The 19,043-nt window shown below is 39.1% G+C and overlaps 1 protein-coding gene and 1 non-coding gene across 2 annotated transcripts; one reads left to right on the top strand and one right to left on the bottom strand.

Annotated features, from left to right (window-relative positions):
* The first annotated feature begins 1,959 nt into the window (after window positions 1-1,959).
* LOC132613120 (uncharacterized) lies at window positions 1,960-3,227 on the top strand. Its single transcript, XM_060327171.1, has 4 exons — window positions 1,960-2,386; window positions 2,465-2,687; window positions 2,781-2,974; window positions 3,070-3,227. Exons 1-4 carry the CDS (start codon window positions 1,960-1,962, stop codon window positions 3,225-3,227), a joined length of 1,002 nt encoding a protein of 333 aa, XP_060183154.1.
* On the bottom strand, window positions 2,284-2,390 carry LOC132616344 (small nucleolar RNA R71). Its single transcript, XR_009573132.1, has one exon. It is a non-coding gene; the product is annotated as a small nucleolar RNA R71 (small nucleolar RNA).
* Window positions 3,228-19,043: the final 15,816 nt, after the last annotated feature.

Here is a 19,043-nt window from a genome sequence, read left to right as displayed (position 1 = left end):
ATATTGGTAATTAAGGGGGCATGATTTGTGGATCATGCAGTCCATAGCTCTAGTATAAACAGAGATTCTCATTCTATTTTAAGGCATTTGAAATCAAATAGAGAAAAAATACTCTAAAAGCAATTTCTTTATTCTCGGTCTTGGTTGTTCTTGAGAAGGCTTTGACGTATAGCTTGTTCGGATACTCTAGCTCATCATTGATGGTTATATATTCCTCGAATTTATGACCCTATTTGATGCGTTTTTCATGTGAAGTTAGTGATATTATATGTGCGATTGTGCTGAATTGTGTCGTTTGTTATGTAGTTTGAATTGAATCGAACTTGACGAATAAGATGAAGGAATAGAAGGATAAAACAAGCTAAAAATGAAGGAAAGTCCTGTGCGATCGCTGAGCTTGAAGGCCAATCGCACAGGACTTCACGGGAAAGAGGCCGTGCATAGAAAATCTAGCTCGTCGGCTGCGCAGTCAACTGTGCGAAGTACCCTCCAGCTGTGCGACTGTGTAGTAAGCATACAAGGAATTTTAAGTCGAGGCTACTTTTGGAATTTTACAGACAAACCCTTGGAGCTATATAATGCTTTAACTTATCCTCATTAGGGCATCTTGGTTTTTTTAACTTATCCTCATTAGGGCATCTTGGTTTTTGGCGAACTAGGCTCTGGAAGTTTGAAGTATTCGACGTTTTCACTAATTTCTTCAATCGATTCAATACGGAAGTTTGGATTGAAAGTTGGTTGTAATGATTTCTAGTTTACTTTCTTCTCCTATTATGTTTAATTTTGCTATTATGGAGTAGTTTATCTTAGGGATTTGACAGACTTGGTGTCTTGAGACTTATTTAAGGATTAACTTCGTTCTTCCTAGAATTCTCGTTTGGAGTTATGAACGTTATGCATATGTTTTTCTTATTTTAGTTAATCAAAAGAGAACTACTTTTTTGAATATTTATGCTAGTATAGTGTGGTTGAAGTGTAGTTCTTTTGAGCAATCGTAAGAGCTTTCTTAAATCAAGATAGGAAGATATTCGAAAGAAGTTTTCCTCTTATTAAATCCATTCGTGAGTTCTGGCTTATATTCTTGAGTTTTAAATTGTTCTATTCTTGCATATATTTAGTTCGTTCGAAGAAAGAGTTTGAATATTATAGGTAGACTAATCATTCATTATAATCAAAAGAGTCAACGAACCTTCGGAAAAGAACTTTGAGCGATTATTAATCATGAGCATTTATTTTGCACCAGTCTTGTCATAGGCCCTTCATTCTTCTATTGATGATAACCCATGATAAAGTTTTATGTTTTCATTATTCTTTTAGTTCAGTAGTAAAATTTGTTACTCGTGGTTTACACCACAAAACTCTACGGATTTGATTTCCTGAATAAAACCAATCCATGTGGAGATGATCTTAAACTCTACTATTTTTTACTAGCGAAGTGCTTAAGGAAATTATATTGTGTTTTGTGCTCGTCAAATTTTGGCGTCGTTGTAGGGGATTGGCAACACATAATAATCAGATAGATTCTTGTGTATTAATTCAGGCTTATATTTTAGGTTTTTATTTATTTATTTTTAGTTTAACTTAACCGGTCAAGTTTTCTCTACTGTAGGTAACATGTACTATTTTCTAACTCTAGTGTATGACACGATCCTCATCTCAGGAAATCATTGAGTGCATCCAGAATTAGAAAGGTCCTTGCGTCTGCTAAGGAAGGAACTAGCGAAAAGGGTCTCAGGCCAATCATTGAATCAAAACAACATGGATGAAAATGGAAGAATAAATGCTAATGACGATCCACTCGACCTCAATCGTATTATTGACCCACCTCCAGTGGATGGAGATGGGGAAGGGGTTGGAAACTAGAGAAACAATTTCCCTCTTCCTATCAAAGAAGTTGACCAAAATGACGGAAGGGCGGGAAGATTTCTCGGAGATTATGCTAGGCCAAACTACAATGGGATGCAATCCAGTGTAAGATGTCCACCTGTTACGGCCAACAATTTTGAAATCAAGCACAGTGTTCTTCAAGCTATTCAAAATAATTGTGTGTTTAGTGGACAGCATAATGAAAATCCAACCAACCATCTGATGGGTTTCGATGAAATCATGAACACCTTTCACTATAATGGAGCATCCGACGATGCAATTTACTTAAGGGCATTACCTTTCTCTCTGAAATATGATGCAAAAATCTGGCTGAGAAGTTTACCTTCAGGATTGATTCACACCTGGGAGGAGATGATGACTAAGTTCCTTGACAAGTACTTCTCACCGACAAAAACAAGAATGAAGAAGGAAATAAACAACTTTGGACAACTTGAATCTGAAACTGTGTTTGAAGCTTGGGATCGGCTCAAGGAATTACTGAAAAGATGTCCTCACAATGGTACAGATCCATGGATTCAGTTTACCAACTTCTAGGAAGGCTTGACACCTGCCTCTCGGAGGATATTGAACAATGCAGTGGGAGGTCCTCTGATGAAGAAAACATATGATGAAGCACTCGAAATTTTGAATGAACTATCAGAAGATGTGAACCAATGGATTCTAGAGGGTGCTGAAAGAAATAAGGTAGTTCGAGTACATCAGGTGGATGCATACACCACACAACAAAATCAGATTGCTGATGTTTCCAAAGATGTGAAACAACTGATAGTAGCTCAAGTTCAAATAGAGCAACCAATGATGTGTGATTTCTGTGGATTTGGACACCCAACTCATGAGTGTTAAACTGGGCCAATTTTAGATGAAGAGTTAAATGTTGTTGGGAATTTTAATAGAGGGAATTACCAAGGGGAAAACAATTTCAATCCTACAAAGCACAAAAAACCCGAATTTTCTTGGAATTTAGCTAATGGTAGTCTTAACCAATGGCAGCAAAATAATCCTAGAGGCCAAGGACAGGCACAATCAGGATACCAGAATCAGCAGAGGCAGCAGTTTCAGGGTCAACAACCTCAACGACATCAGTCAAGTCTGGAAGATATGATAAAGGCATTCGTTACTAGAACAAACATATTCGTAACAAAGACAAATGAGAGGTTTGAAATTCAAAATTCCACTATTCAGGACTTAGAGAAACAATGGGGAAAATGGCTACTATGTTGTCTAAGGGAACTGAGGGAACACTTCCTAGTGACACAGAGAAAAATCTGAAGAAAGTGAAAGCAGTAACCTTGCGATGTGGGAAGGCGCTGGAAGAGGCTGCTAAAAATCCAAAAATTTAGTCCACTAAGAATCAAGAGGAGTAGAAAACATCATGTGTGCCAATTAGTACTGGGGAGACAAAAGTTGACAAAGAGAAGGATAGGGTCGAGATTGAAGGAAGCAAGCATATGCCAGCACTACCATTCACTCCGAAGTTAAAGAGGGAAAAACTTGATAAATGTTTTGGAATATTCCTAGACATGTTAAAACAATTGCACGTTAAGATTCCATTCACAAAGGTGCTAACTGAGATGCCTGCTTATTCTAAATTTTTGAAGGAGATTTTGTCAAGCAAGAGGAAGTTAGATGAAATATATGTGGTGTATGTGGTTCAATTGAATGCCCAATGTAGTGCTATTCTTCAAAATAAACTCCCTCGAAAATGTGGAGACCCTAGAAGTTTCACTATTCCTTGTTCTATAGGCAACACCAAATTTCAAAAATCCTTATGTGACTTAGGTGCCTCGACAAATCTCATGCCTTTTTCTGTTTTCAAAAAGATGGAAAGAGAACTCGAAATCATAAAATCCATTCCAATGTCATTGCAATTGACAGACCAAAGTACCGTTATCCTAGAAGGTATTATAGAAGATGTTCTAGTTCAGGTAGACAAGTTCTTGTTCCCTGTTGATTTCATTGTGATTGACTTGTAAGAAAACAAGGAGCTCCCTCTAATTTTAGGGAGGCTATTCTTAGCTACTGGTAGAGCCGTACTTGATGTGTATGAAGGGAAACTTATGCTGAGAGTTGGGGATGAAGAGGAAGTGTTCAATATGAAGAAGATGATGAAATTCCCCAAGGAAGATGTGTACTCATGATTTAAGGCGAGTTAGCAAAAGAATACAAACATGACAAGTTAGTGGAGGATTCACTAGAGAGATGTATTATGCAGTCAAGCACAACAGACGATGAAGATCCATAGGTTAGAAAGGAAGATGAGGCTCTTGATTCTGAAAATCAGGAGTTGAATGAAGCAGAAGAACCAAAGGATGATCCAAAACCAAACGTGGAACTCAAAGTCCTTCCTACACACTTGAAGTATGTTTTTCTAGAACCTCCTAACAATTTTCCTATAATTCTTTCAGTTTATCTTACAGGTGAATAGGAAAAGAACTTGATTTGTATCCTACGAAAGTACAAAAAGGCTATTGGATAGGTGATAGCTAATATTCAGGGCATTAATTCGGCACTATGCATGCATAAAATTCTGTTGGAGGAAAATAGAAAGCCAGTAGTGCAACCCCAATGCAAGCTGAATGAGAAGTTAGAACTGGTTTTACATAAAGAAGTGGTAAAGCTTTTATATGCAGGGTTTATATTCCCTTTTGTGTAATGCACCATCAACTTTCCAAAGGTGTATGATGTCAATTTTTTCTAATTTGAACGGGAAGTGCTTAGAGGTTTTCATGGATGATTTCACCTTGTTTGGTGAAGACTTTGATAGCTGCTCGAATAATCTCAAGTCGGTCTTGACGAGCTATAAAGAGACTCATCTGGTTTTGAATTGGGAAAAATGTCACGTCATGGTTTGAGAAGGGATTGTTCTAGGACATAAGGTTTCCGTAGATGAGATAGAGGTCGATAAGAAGAAGGTGGATGTCATATCGGGACTTTCGCCTCCTACTATAGTCAAAGGCATCAGAAGTTTTCTCGGACAGGCAGGATTCTACAGGAGGTTCATTCAGAACTTCTCTGGTATCTCGAATCCTTTAACTACACTACTGGGTAAGGATGCTAAGCTCACGTTCACAGTTGATTCTATGAGATCATTCAATATGGTGAAGGAAAAGCTCACTAGTGCCCCTATAATGGTGACTCCGGATTGGGATAAACCATTTGAGCTTATGTGAAATCCAAATGATTTTGTAGTGGGTGCAATGCTGGGACAAAAGAATGTCAAGTTGTTCCGGATGATTTACCGTGCCAGCCGCACTTTAAATAGTTCACAGGTGAACTATGCATCTACAGAGAAGGAACTCTTTGCGTTGGTGTTTGCTTTTGATAAGTTTAGATCGTATTTGATTGGGAGCAAAGTGATAGTTAATGCATATACTCAGCTCTTAAGTATCTATTGAGTAAAAAAAAAGGCTAAACCGAGGCTCTTACGATGGATCCTTTTGCTCTAAGAATTTGATCTGGAGATCATTGGTAGAAAAGGTACATAGAACTAGGTTACTGATCACTTATCAACGTTGAAGAACCCGCCCTGGAGATGGTACCGATCAAAGAAGAATTTCCCGATGAGCAATTGTTCTCAGTTGCTGCTGTTTTAAAAAGACCACCTTAGTACACCGATATAGCCAACTTTTTGGTTAGCGGATGGGTACCCCAAGATCTCACCTATGAATAGAAGAGGAAACTACGAAGCGAGGTAAGAAACTATTTTTGGGATGACCCTTTCTTGTTTAAATGTGGTGTAGATGCAATCATTCGAAGATGTGTTCTCGAAGAAGAGATGGTAAGTATCCTCTCTCATTACCAGGATGGAGCAGCGGATAGACACTATGGAGGAAACCGCACAGCTGCAAAGGTCATGGAATTTGGTTTCTTTTGGCCATCATTATTCAAGGATGCAAGAGCATATGTCGCTACATGTTACAAGTGCCAGCGAGCAGGTAATATAAGCAAAAAGGATGAGATGCTTGTTACGGTTCACTTTTATGCGGGTGCATAAAAGCTACTTCAAGGTTGTTGGTGCTTTAAATTGGATTTTATTATTTTTTTAGAGTCGCCACATAATTTATTATAGGAAAATTAGGAAAATCGGGTAAAAGGATTTTTCAAGCAAGAGAGAAATCCTTTAGTACAGAAGTTCGAGGTAAGGGTTCTGGTGATCCCCTAGGGAAGGTTTTACGCACCCTAATATTAAAGATCCATAGAATACGGTTGACATACGAGCTTTAATGTGTGATAAATTGTGAACTTTTACTTAAAGTGTTTATTTTGTTGCTAATCCGTCATGCATAATCACAAAAATTTAGGCAAAAAGTCCCCCCCCCCCCCCCCCCGAAGGAGGGTTTTCGATTTCGAAAATCCGTATAAGTTTTCAACTCACTCTATTGCCGGGCTAAGACAAACTCGGGATTTCTCCCAAGTAGAGTTGCTACTGTTTTAGTCCTAATAGAATGGGTTTAGTACTTATAGGTTTTATTTTTTTATATAAGAAAATATGGACTATTCTCCTATATATATATATATATATATATATAAGAAAAGATAAAGTATATTTCCCCCTTTTTTTTATATATATATATAGGTATATATATAGGAAAGTGAAATTTATTAAGTCCCAATTTCATCCATTGAAGCTCATAATCAACCTTATTCTACTTTTCAAATCCGTCTTGCTCTCAAATTGGTCCAAGTGTATTTCCTCTTATTTCACTTTTTTATATTTGGGCCTTATGGCCTTGAAAATCTCTCTTTTTCTAAAAATTAGTTTCGGTCCAAATAAATATAGCTGTATATCTTTTAGCAAAATCTGAATGTTTTTGGTCCGAGTTACATCCAAATATCCTTTTTTTGGTTCTCAGATTATTCTTCTTTATGAATATATTATAAGTCCCAAAACTTGCCATAGTCCAAATTCAATCCAAATTATCGTTAAGGCCCCAAAGAGTAAAGCAATTGGTATTTTTTTTAATATGAAAATCAGTCTCTAAGGGCCTAAGGCTCAAAACCTATTTGTTTTCTAATCCAAATCAGTACCCAGAACTGTGCAAAGGGGCGAAAGGCCCAAAAATATACATTTTTTCAGTTCCCATTTTTAAAGTTGGTTTAGCATTGACTGCCCTTTAAAAAAAACCATTTTTTTCATTTAAGACAAGTCTAAATTAATACCGATTTCATGCATAGTTAAGATTAGCCAAGTTTAAAAACGGTTTGGGCGACATTTCTAATAATACTAAGTGTTTCTGCTGAGTTCTAGCATCCATAGGGGTTCCAATATATACAAATGTTGTTTACAACATATATACAACCACACACACACACACACACACATATATATATATATATATATATATATATATAAATAAATAAAGGGAAAGAAAGGAATGAGAATTTTTATTGGTGGGCCTACCAAAGCCCACCAATGACTATTTTCACCCATGGTTGGGCCTTCAGTATATATTAGCTTCCCTTTCCTTGGCTTCAGACTCGATCAAACAATGGTGTTGGGCCTCTAGCCCAACGAGATTATATGCAAGAAGATAGCCCAAATGGCCACGGGGTGGAATCCCATGCAACAAAGAAGGAGAAAAAAAGAAGAAATATGGTTGGAGGATATCTACCCTTAATGATTAAATTAATAAGGGTTTAAATAGACACAACATAGCATATAAATCATAAATATGTATATACATTTACTAAGTACCCATATTTATACTTCAAAGCAGAATGCCAAAGAAAAGCAAAGCCCAGAAGCAATTATAAGTTAAATCAGTAGACCCAAAGCATAAAGTTAGCAGACGAGATAGATTCTGTCTATAAATTCAAAGAACAGCCAAACAAGTAAAATAGAGGAAAGACCAAACTCAAATTTACACCACCAAATACACTTAAACAAATCTGAGTCCTAATAGATAATATGCCTTATGTATACCATATATACAAATCTGTATATACCTTAGGTATATAGAGCCTGTATACATTGATATACTTTCCATATGCACAAGCGGTATTCAAACAAGTGACTCTAGGGACTTCACAAAAGAACTTAATCCTAGTGGATCTTCAAATAAGAGATCTTTCAAAGACATAGAGGCAATTTGGGAAGAAACTCCAACAAGAAGCAGGTGGTTCATACCATATTCCTAATCAAGATATAATGAAGTGTGAGGAAACACATAGAGACTCGCAGTGATTAGATTTTTAAATTAAACATGGTTTTTAATGGTATACTACTCATAATTCAGATTAATTCCCTTTTTTAGCCATGTAGAGGTGGGCAAACAAACCTTTAACATATCCTTAAAAAAACAAATGACCAAATGTATTAGGGTTCTAAACTGCCCTTTTAGACTTAACAGACGTCCAACAAAAACAATTTCTCTTCAAGGGAGGCCTGGATATCAATATGTACCCATATAGAAAACAACATGACATGTTTCAAAATATATGGGACTAATTCACTACACCACTTTCAACACAGTTCACAATAATTTTCATAAAGTCCTCTTGATTTTTGTCTTTTAGAAAGTCTTCTGGGGGTGTGTTTTTGCACAGGGTAACCCCAGCAGCCCTAAAGGAGGATGAAAAGACTGGGTTTGACTGGAAACTCTTAGCCTTGTCCACTCTCTTTCTGACACTGGGTAAATCACACCTATGGGCCAAACACACCCTCCTACCAAACTACCCTATCAAGTTCTAATAGTTTAAACAAACATTAAGGTCCTATTTTAAACCAGCCTATTTTAGCTTAGTTTCTTATATACATTAGCAGGGAAAACAAAATACCAACCAAGCAGTCTCTTTAAATCAATTTTTTAGGTATTAAAACACTTAGTCAAACAGTTTCATGTTTACCAGCCAAACAGACCCTTACCAATTCCATTTTTTATGTGTAGAGATTCTGTTTGAACATGTAGCAAACCAGAACAGACTTTACCAACAACAAACATGTTTGAATCCATTTGCAGGCCAACACAGGGACGTTAGATGATATCTCATTAAGCCAGAGTAGCCCATCCAATTCATTCCAGATTATTAACCCTATTTGATGGCCAAACTATTTTTTTTTAAATGTATCTTTAATCTAAGTGAACTTAGACAGTATAACCATAAGCCAAAGATAGGATTAATGCTAAATGACATACGCAGACAAGTTCGGTGTACTTATAATAGATAGGATATATTTAAGTTAAAGCTGCAAACTAAACTAAACCTTATTTTGACATTCTCAAGGGCCATCAACAGTAAACTTTTAACAAATGAATGAAATCTTCCTTACTAGCAACATTCTTTATTGATACAGACAAAGAGACATGATCTAAAATACTTAATCCATAATTTATAACAAAACTCTCATAAAACAAAGTGATAGATATTATTCTAAAATAAGGCAGCATGGTTCAAATAGCACATAAGCATAACTAAACAAGAACTTCTATCAGCAATAACACTTCAAACTAAGAAAAATAGTAGATAAGGTCAATCATGATATTACTAAGCTATAACAGGATCCCAACAACTAAACATGACTAAGGCAATGCTAAATTACTAACTAATTAACTACAAAGAAACAAAAACCAAAGCATAGCCACTATAACAATAATTAAAAGTTAACAGAAAGCAAACAAAAACTAAATGCAAGGAGCAAACTAAGAGAAAACTAAAAGGAAGAAAATTACCTTTTCTAGGCGCAGCCTTAGTCAAGCAAGGACTTGAAGACTTCTTGCTTATCCACACTCAGCCACACCAACAAAGCAAAGACAAATTAAAATTTTACTTAACTCAAAAAAATTTCAAAGTCTCAAAGCACAAAGCCAAAACTTGATAAATTCGAGTTCTTCTTAGTGAATATCTGATGTTCGGTGCCTTAATAATGTGAAATAGGTGTTCTTTATATAGAACCCCAAAAGCCCTAGAAATCAAATCCCAAATTGATGAGGGACAATCAACAAATTGAGAATAGTTTCTCTCAAATCAACTATGGATGGGCACGATTATGTCAAAATGGACCCTATTTTGAGTACCTCATTTCAATCCATCCAAGTCTTGATGAGCCAATGAAAATCAAGATGTCACGTCTCGAACCTGGGCCTGGACGTAACACAGCACCCGGTGACTGACTGCATGTGACCGAGCGAACCAACTGGCTGGCTGAATCAACATGTGATATCAAAAACATAACTGAATGTGGAAATAACTAAACACATGCTGATATACTAAAGGTCTGACTGAAATCATAATGCGGAAATACTTAGACAATCTGAAATATTTGAACGTAGCCAACATGGCTTAAACCAAGACAACTGCCAACAAGGCTAACACAATAAATATCTGGCTGTCTGAACTGTGTCTATGAAGCCTTTAATGAATACAAAAAGGTAATTGTCTAGAAAGCTGTGAGAACTGCATGACTGATATCGCCCCGAAAGAAACTGGGGCTCACCGCAGTAGCTGATACGAACACTCCTAAGTAGCTGGATCGTCAACCTGTATGTCGTTACCTGCATCGCGAGATGCAGGCCCCCAAGCAATAGAAAGGGACATCGGTACATTTGAATTGTACTGGTATGTAAAGCAACTGAAGCAATAAAATACTGTAACTGAAACTGAAACTGAACTAAACTGGAAAGCAAGAAGCTGAAGTACTCCCTGTTCTGGATGAAGAATCACCTGTAAAACTGTAAATGTAACTGTGGCCTAGGGCCCAAATAATGTGCACAAAAATTGTGGCCTCAGGCCCAAGCAATACGTATGCATAAACTGTGGCCTAGGGCCCAAAAATACAGATACAGGTGTTCAACATTAACAATTTATAAGACTGAGACTGGCTATAGCTGATAGCATGATAACTGTTTCTGATTATGGGACTCATGCAAATAACTGGTTATACACTGACTGAGACTCATGTGATAATAATGCATAAGTCTATAAAGATTACGTGTTGAGTTCATGATGTTCAAAGTGACAACCATGAATGAATTCTGTAACTGCAACCCTAGAAGATTACAGTTCTATATCATATCATGAAACTAGGGCTAAACTATATTCTGAATCAAATTACTAACAAGTATGAAGAATGAGGCGTAGGGAGAATCATGAATATTCCCTAACGTAGATAGTTAGCCTCACATACCTTAATTCCAGCCTTTGAGCGTAATACAATGTTCGTCACCCCTTTCAAATTTGATCTATATCAATACAAGTCAAAGAGATTCTATATTAGCAATAATATTCATGCTTTGGTCATCTAAGCATTTTATCAAACACTTGGTGGGCATGAAGCTCCACAACCTTCATTAATGGTGTTTTCTTCACCCAATCCCCACTCTATTATTTCTAGCTGAATCTACAATCTCAATTAGATGTAACTAACATCATTCTTCATCACCCATATGAATACAACAATCCCAAGTCAACAATCCAATAACTCTAGCATAGTTCATATAATTCTCTTTATCAAACCCATTTATTATTCTCCCAAGAATTCCTCAATTCACAACTATAAATGATTAGGGAGTAGAAACATTACCTTTTAGGAGCAACCACCACGAAAAAAACATCCCCCAAATTCGATTTTTAGCTTAGAACGACGGTAACAACTTGTACTACACTTTATCCTTCACGAGCCTTGGGATTCGGGGCCTTCAACTTGATTAATTCTCTACTTTCTCTCTCTAACTCTCCTCTCTTTCCCTCTCTCTCTCTCTAAAATCTGAAAATATGATGAAATGAGGCTGCTAGGGTTAACATTTCCCTTAAATATCAAGGGGAAATGGGTCTGACCCGACTTGAAATCAGGTTGGACTTAGTCCTGACCTTTCTATCTTAAAACGTCCATATCTCCCTATCCCGATGTCACCTGTAGGCCCACGACGTATGGTTGGAAAGATATTTCAATTATCTACAACTTTAGTTCTTTGAGGTTTCCCAAATTCCCAATAAATGATAGGGTTATGGCCTCTCGAAGTCAGGTGACCCGAAACGTACTTAACGGACCAAGTTACGGCTCCAAATGACGCCCCGTAACACGTGTTACGGCCTGTAACTTGGAACCGTCACTTGGTGAAAATTTCCGGTGAGGTCTGGAAATATTTGGGATGTTACGGCTCCGTGTTACGGCCCGTAACACGTGTTACGCCCGTAACGTCCACCGTAACGCAGTCAGAATTTCCAGCGAACAGACTTCAGTAAAATGGGCATAACGTTTTGTACACAGATCCGTTCAAGACCCATAATATACCGTTGGAAATATATTTCAAAGGGATACAACTTTCATCAAGGAAGTTTGCCCAAATTCCAAATTAATAAAGGGGTTATGGTCGTTGGAAGTAAGACCTTCTATAAACTCACTTGCAAACATGCCCCGTAGAGTGGCTTCCACCTTTTCTTTGCCCAAAGACATTTCTTATGACTTAATTGGTTTTCAAAACACTTCCTATAACCCTTATATTGGTTCCATTATATTATCATCTTATGAGTCAAACTTTCGCCCGAAGCTACGAGGTGTTACAATATCTCCCCCTTGGGATCATTCGTCCTCGAATGATAAACATTCGGGATTCTACAAAAATTTCGCCGGAGTTTTCCCTGTAATAAGGCACTACCAACCTGTCACAACAACCCATAATATCATTGCCTCACAGGGCTACATCACAATAGCACTATAAATTGTCCACACACGACCAAAAGCATGAAAAGAAAGCTTACATACCTCAAAATCTTGGTGCTTCATCATAAATCTCCTCTGCGGGCTGAAACAAGTGCGGGTACATGGATTTAATATCCTCCTCAGCTTCCCATGTAGCTTCCTCAACTTTCTAACTCCTCCACAGGACTTTCACTGAGGCTACTTCCTTAGTTCTCAACTTGCGAACTTGACGATCAAGAATGGCTACGGGGATCTCCTCATAGGTGAGGCCATCCTTAACTGTTATAGTATTAGCAGGAACAACCAACGATGGGTCTCCTACACACTTCCTCAACATAGATACATGAAACACTGGGTGCACAACAGCCAAATCTTGTGGCAACTCAAGTTCATAAGCTACTAGACCAACCTTTCGCAGAATTCTGTAAGGTCCAATATATCTGTGACTGAGCTTCCCTTTCTTGCCAAATCTCACAACACCCTTCATGGGTTAGACTTTAAGGAACACCCAATCATCAACGAAAAATTCTAAGTCCCTTCGCCTCACATCTGTGTAAGACTTCTAGCGACTCTGAGCCGTTTTCAAATGCTCCTGTATTAACTTGACTTTCTCCATAGCCTGATAAACCAAATCTGGTCCTAACAACTCTGCTTCACCTACTTCGAACCAACCAATTGGTGATCTGCACCTTCGCCCATACAGAGCTTCAAATGGTGCCATCCCAATACTAGCATGATAACTGTTATTATAAGAAAACTCAATGAGAGGCAAGTGATCATCCCAATTACCTTTGAAATCCAAGACAAATGCTCTCAACATGTCCTCAAGGGTTTGAATAGTACGCTCTGCTTGGCCATCTGTTTGTGGATGAAAAGCTGTGCTGAGGTTCACCTTGGTACCTAATCCTTTCTGAAAGGATTTCCAGAAGTTCGCCGTAAACTGAGCACCACGATATGAAATAATGGACACTGGGGTCCCATGCAATCGGACAATTTCATTAACATACAGTTTGGCATAATCTTCTGCTGAATCTGTGGTCTTGACTGGTAAAAAGTGCGCCGACTTAGTAAGCCGGTCAACGATCACCCAAATAGAGTCACGTCTCCTAGCTGAACGAGGTAAACCTGATACAAAATCCATATTGATCATTTCCCATTTCCAGACAGGAATATCAATATTCTGAGTCAAGCCACCAGGCCTCTGGTGTTCAGCTTTCACTTGCCGACAATTTGAACATTTAGCTACAAAATCTGCCACATTCTTCTTCATATCGTTCCACCAGTAAATCTCCTTAAGATCATGATACATCTTAGTGGAACCTGGGTGAATAGAATACCTGGAATTGTGAGCTTCTGACATGATTCGCTCTCTGAGCCCATCTATATCTGGAACAAACAATCTACCTCGGTACCTCAAGGTACCATCATCCCCCACCTGTTCGAAAGCCGTCGTCTTATGCTTGTGAATCCCCTCTTTCAGCTGCAACAAGTAGGGATCATTAAACTGTTTCTCCTTGACTTCCACGACTAAAGAGGAAAGAGCACTATTCTGAACAACCACACCACCATTCTCGGAGTCCAAAAGTCGAACTCCAAGATTGGCCAAACGGTGAAGTTCCTTTGTCATAACTCTCTTATCCACGTTCACGTGGGCTAAACTTCCCATGGAATGCCGACTAAGAGCATCAGCTACAACATTCGCTTTCCCCAGATGATAAAGAATATCCACATCATAATCCTTAAGCAATTCGAGCCATCTCCTTTGCCTAAGATTCAGCTCCCTTTGCTTGAAGATATACTGCAGGCTTTTATGATCTGTGAAAATATCAACATGCACTCCATATATCTTAAGTGCAAAAACTACAGCTGCCAACTCTAAGTCATGAGTCGGATAATTCTTTTCGTGAACCTTGAGCTGACGAGATGCATAAGCTACAACCTTACCGTGCTGCATTAAGACACATCCGAGACCAACTCCCGAAGCATCACAATAAACCACGAACCCTTCAGTTCCCTCTGGCAACGTCAAAACTGGAGCAGAAGTCAATCTCTTCTTCAACTCTTCAAAGCTTCGCTCACAAGTATCTGACCATTGGAACTTAACTTTCTTCCGAGTCAACTTGGTCAACGGAGCAGAGATAGAAGAAAATCCTTCTACGAATCGTCGATAATAGCCTGCCAGACCCAAGAAACTTCTTATATCAGAAGCTGAGGTGGGTCTGGGCCAACTCCTTACGGCATCAATCTTCTGAGAATCAACTTTAACACCTTCACCTGAGATCACATGGCCTAAGAATGCCACTGACTTAAGCCTAAACTCACACTTTGAGAATTTTGCAAAAAGTTCACGATCTTTAAGAGTCTGCAACACTATTCTGAGATGTTCTGCATGATCAACCTCATTACGGGAATACACCAAAATATCATCAATGAGGACAATAACGAATAAGTCGAGATAAGGCTTGAAAACTCTGTTCATAAGATCCATGAAAGCAGCTGGAAATGACATAACAAGAAATTCAAAATGGCCATAACGGGTTCTGAAAGCGGTCTTCAGAATATCAACTTCCTTAACCTTTAACTGATGATAGCCTGTTCTGAGATCAATCTTGGAATAGCATTGGGCGCCCTGCAGTTGGTCAAATAAGTCATCTATTCTAGGAAGAGGGTACCTGTTCTTAATGGTGACCTTGTTCGGCTGACGGTAGTCTATACACATACGTAAGGAACCATCATTTTTTCGGACAAATAAGACCGGCGCACCCCAGGGTGAAACACTGGCCTAATAAAACCCTTATCAAGAAGATCTTTCAACTGGGCTTTTAACTCTTTCAACTCTGCTGGAGCCATTCTGTATGGCGGAATAGATATCGGCTGAGTATCGGGAAGTAGATCAATTCCAAATTCAATCTCCCTATCAGGAGGGACTCCTGGAAGATCTTCGGGGAAGACCTCTAGAAATTCATTTACAACTGGGACGGACTAAAGAGTTGGAGTTTGGGCATCTGAATCCTTGACTCGAACTAGGTGGTAGATATAACCTTTGGAAATCATTTTTCTGGCTTTTAGGTAAGAAATGAATCTACCCCTGGGTACTACTGAATTTCCCTCCCATTCTATGACTGGCTCATTAGGAAACTCGAATCTTACCACCTTGGTTTTACAACATACTGTGGCATAACATGAAGCTAACCAATCCATACCCATAATTACGTCAAAATCTACCATCTCCAATTCTATTAAGTCTGCTATGGTGCTGCGATGGTAGATTAACACTGGACAACCCCTATAGATACGCCTAGCTATAACTGATTCCCCAATCGGTGTGGATACTTCGAAAGGTTCTTGCAACTTTTTGGGTTTTATCCTAAATTTCTTAGCAATATATGGGGTTACATAAGAGAGAGTGGATCCTGGGTCCATAAGAGCGAATACATCGAAGGTGAAGACGGTTAGCATACCTGTGACAACATCTCCACGAGCCTCTGTATCCTGGCGACCTGACAGTGCATACAGACGATTCTGACCACCGCCCGTATTACCGGGCTTTGCTGCTCCGCGCCCCTGCTGGGCTTGGGAATTTCGGGGAGCTGCTGAATTTGTGGACTGAGCTACATTACTGTTACCTCCGGTATTCCGTCTTGCGGACGGACAATCCCGCAGAAAATGACCCGGCTGACCACACCCAAAACAACCATCCATGCCCGAACGGTATACTCCTGAATGTCTCTTACCACAAGTGTTGCAAGTAGGGTGTTGAAAACCACGGTTGGTCACGCTGGCCTGTGAATGTGAGCCTGCCGTTCCGAAGTTCTGGCCTTTCTGGTTAAACTTGGACCTCTGAAATGGAGCACTAGCTGTTGAGAGAGCAGGTCTTGATGACCTATTCTTAAAAAACTGACGGTTGCCATCACCTTGAGATCCTCCATGACTGAAATTACCAGCAGACTTAGCCCTCTTGCTGAACTCTCTATCTTTTTGCCTCTGCAGGGCTTCTTCTTCCTTCATTCTTGTCTCATTACCTTGCATGAATGCCAGTATCTTGGAAATAGTCATCTTGTCATTCTGAGCAACTGTGTTGGCATCCCTGTGCAACTCGGGTTTAATCCCAAGTACAAATCTTCTAACCACGGCTCTCATATCAGGAACCATGTGAGGGTCATGTCTGGACAATGACACGAACTTGAGGTAGTAGTCCTGAACAGTCATGTCCTTTTGCCTTAGATTCTCAAACTCTATAGCCTTGGCTTCTCTAACCTCAATTGGTATGAAATGTTCAATAAAAGCGTCTGCAAATTCGTCCCAAGTAGCAGAAGGTGCATCCTCCCCTCGGGACTATTCCCGTGTCTCATACCAAATATGGGCCACATCTTGCAGCTGGAAAGCTCTGAGTTCTGTTGCCTCTGTATCAGTGGCATGCATCACACGAAATATTTTCTGGAGTCCATCAATGAAATTCTGTGGGTCTTCCTCCTTCTTTGACCCTGTGAACACTAGCGGCTTCATCCACATAAACTCCTGAGTCCTAGAACTGTTTGACCCACTACTAGCACCTGAGCTAGGGGCCGTTTCCTATCGCTGGGCCTGATTTGCCAAAATTTGAGTGAGCAGCTGAATAGCTCCTCTAACATCCGCATCCGAAGTATTGGGAGGCGTAGTAGCGACATTAGCTGTGGCGGCTGCCTGGGCCTGAGTGTCTACCCTGTTGCTGCGTCAACGGTAGCCCTCTGGCCAGTGGCCGTATTTTTCTTGTTGTACTTCCTTTTTGGAGCCATGTCTGAAATACATAATTCGCACGAGTTAGAAGAATTCCTAAAAGCATTACTCTATCTTGCACGATCTAGAGTATGAAAGAAGTGAAACAAATCCTGAATGTCTTGGTGGTCAACTGTTTATATGTGCGAGGCCCTCACACATATAAAAGAGACCCTACTGGACACGGCTTCATAGACTCCCTAAGACACTTGAACCTAGGCTCTGATACCAAGCTTTGTCACGCCCCGAACCTGGGACTGGATGTAACACGGCACCCGGTGCCTGACTGCATGTGACCGAGCGAACCAACTGGCTGGCTGAATCAACATGTGATATCAAAAACATAACTGAATGTGGAAATAACTAAACACATGCTGATATACTAAAGGTCTGACTGAAATCATAATGCGGAAATACTTAGACAATCTGAAATATTTGAACGTAGCCAACATGGCTTAAACCAAGACAGCTGAACAACTACCAACAAGGCTAACACAATAAATATCTGACTGTCTGAACTGTGTCTATGAAGCCTTTAATGAATACAAAAAGGCAATTGTCTAGAAAGCTGTGAGAACTGCATGACTGATATCGCCCCGAAGGAAACTGGGGCTCACCGCAGTAGCTGATACGAACACTCCTAAGTAGCTGGATCGTCAACCTGTATGTCGTTACCCGCATCGCGAGATGCAGGCCCCCAAGCAATAGAAAGGGACATCGGTACATTTGAATTGTACTGGTATGTAAAGCAACTGAAGCAATAAAATACTGTAACTGAAACTGAAACTGAAACTGAACTAAACTGGAAAGCAAGAAGCTGAAGTACTCCCTGTTCTGGATGAAGAATCACCTGTAAAACTGTAAATGTAAATGTGGCATAGGGCCCAAATAATGTGCACAAAAACTGTGGCCTCAGGCCCAAGCAATACGTATGCATAAACTGTGGCCTAGGGCCCAAAAATACAGATACAGGTGTTCAACATTAACAATTTATAAGACTGAGACTGGCTATAGCTGATAGCATGATAACTGTTTCTGATTATGGGACTCATGCAAATAACTGGTTATACACTGACTGAGACTCATGTGATAATAATGCATAAGTCTATAAAGATTACGTGTTGAGTTCATGATGTTCAAAGTGACAACCATGGACGAATTCTGTAACTGCAACCCTAGAAGATTACAGTTCTATATCATATCATGAAACTAGGGCTAAACTATATTCTGAATCAAATTACTAACAAGTATGAAGAATGAGGCGTAGGGAGAATCATGAATATTCCCTAACGTAGATAGTTAGCCTCACATACCTTAATTCCAGCCTTTGAGCGTAATACAATGTTCGTCACCCCTTTCAAATTTGATCTATATCAATACAAGTCAAAGAGATTCTATATTAGCAATAATATTCATGCTTTGGTCATCTAAGCATTTTATCAAACACTTGGTGGGCATGAAGCTCCACAACCTTCATTAATGGTGTTTTATTCACCCAATCCCCACTCTATTATTTCTAGCTGAATCTACAATCTCAATTAGATGTAACTAACATCATTCTTCATCACCCATATGAATACAACAATCCCAAGTCAACAATCCAATAACTCTAGCATAGTTCATATAATTCTCTTTATCAAACCCATTTATTATTCTCCCAAGAATTCCTCAATTCACAACTATAAATGATTAGGGAGTAGAAACATTACCTTTTAGGAGCAACCACCACGAAAACAACATCCCCCAAATTCGATTTTTAGCT

Source organism: Lycium barbarum, chromosome 10, assembly GCF_019175385.1.
Source record: "Lycium barbarum isolate Lr01 chromosome 10, ASM1917538v2, whole genome shotgun sequence".
NCBI classification, from domain to species: domain Eukaryota; kingdom Viridiplantae; phylum Streptophyta; class Magnoliopsida; order Solanales; family Solanaceae; genus Lycium; species Lycium barbarum.
Note: the sequence above shows the minus strand (reverse complement) of the source record. Positions and strands in the feature narration are given on the sequence as shown.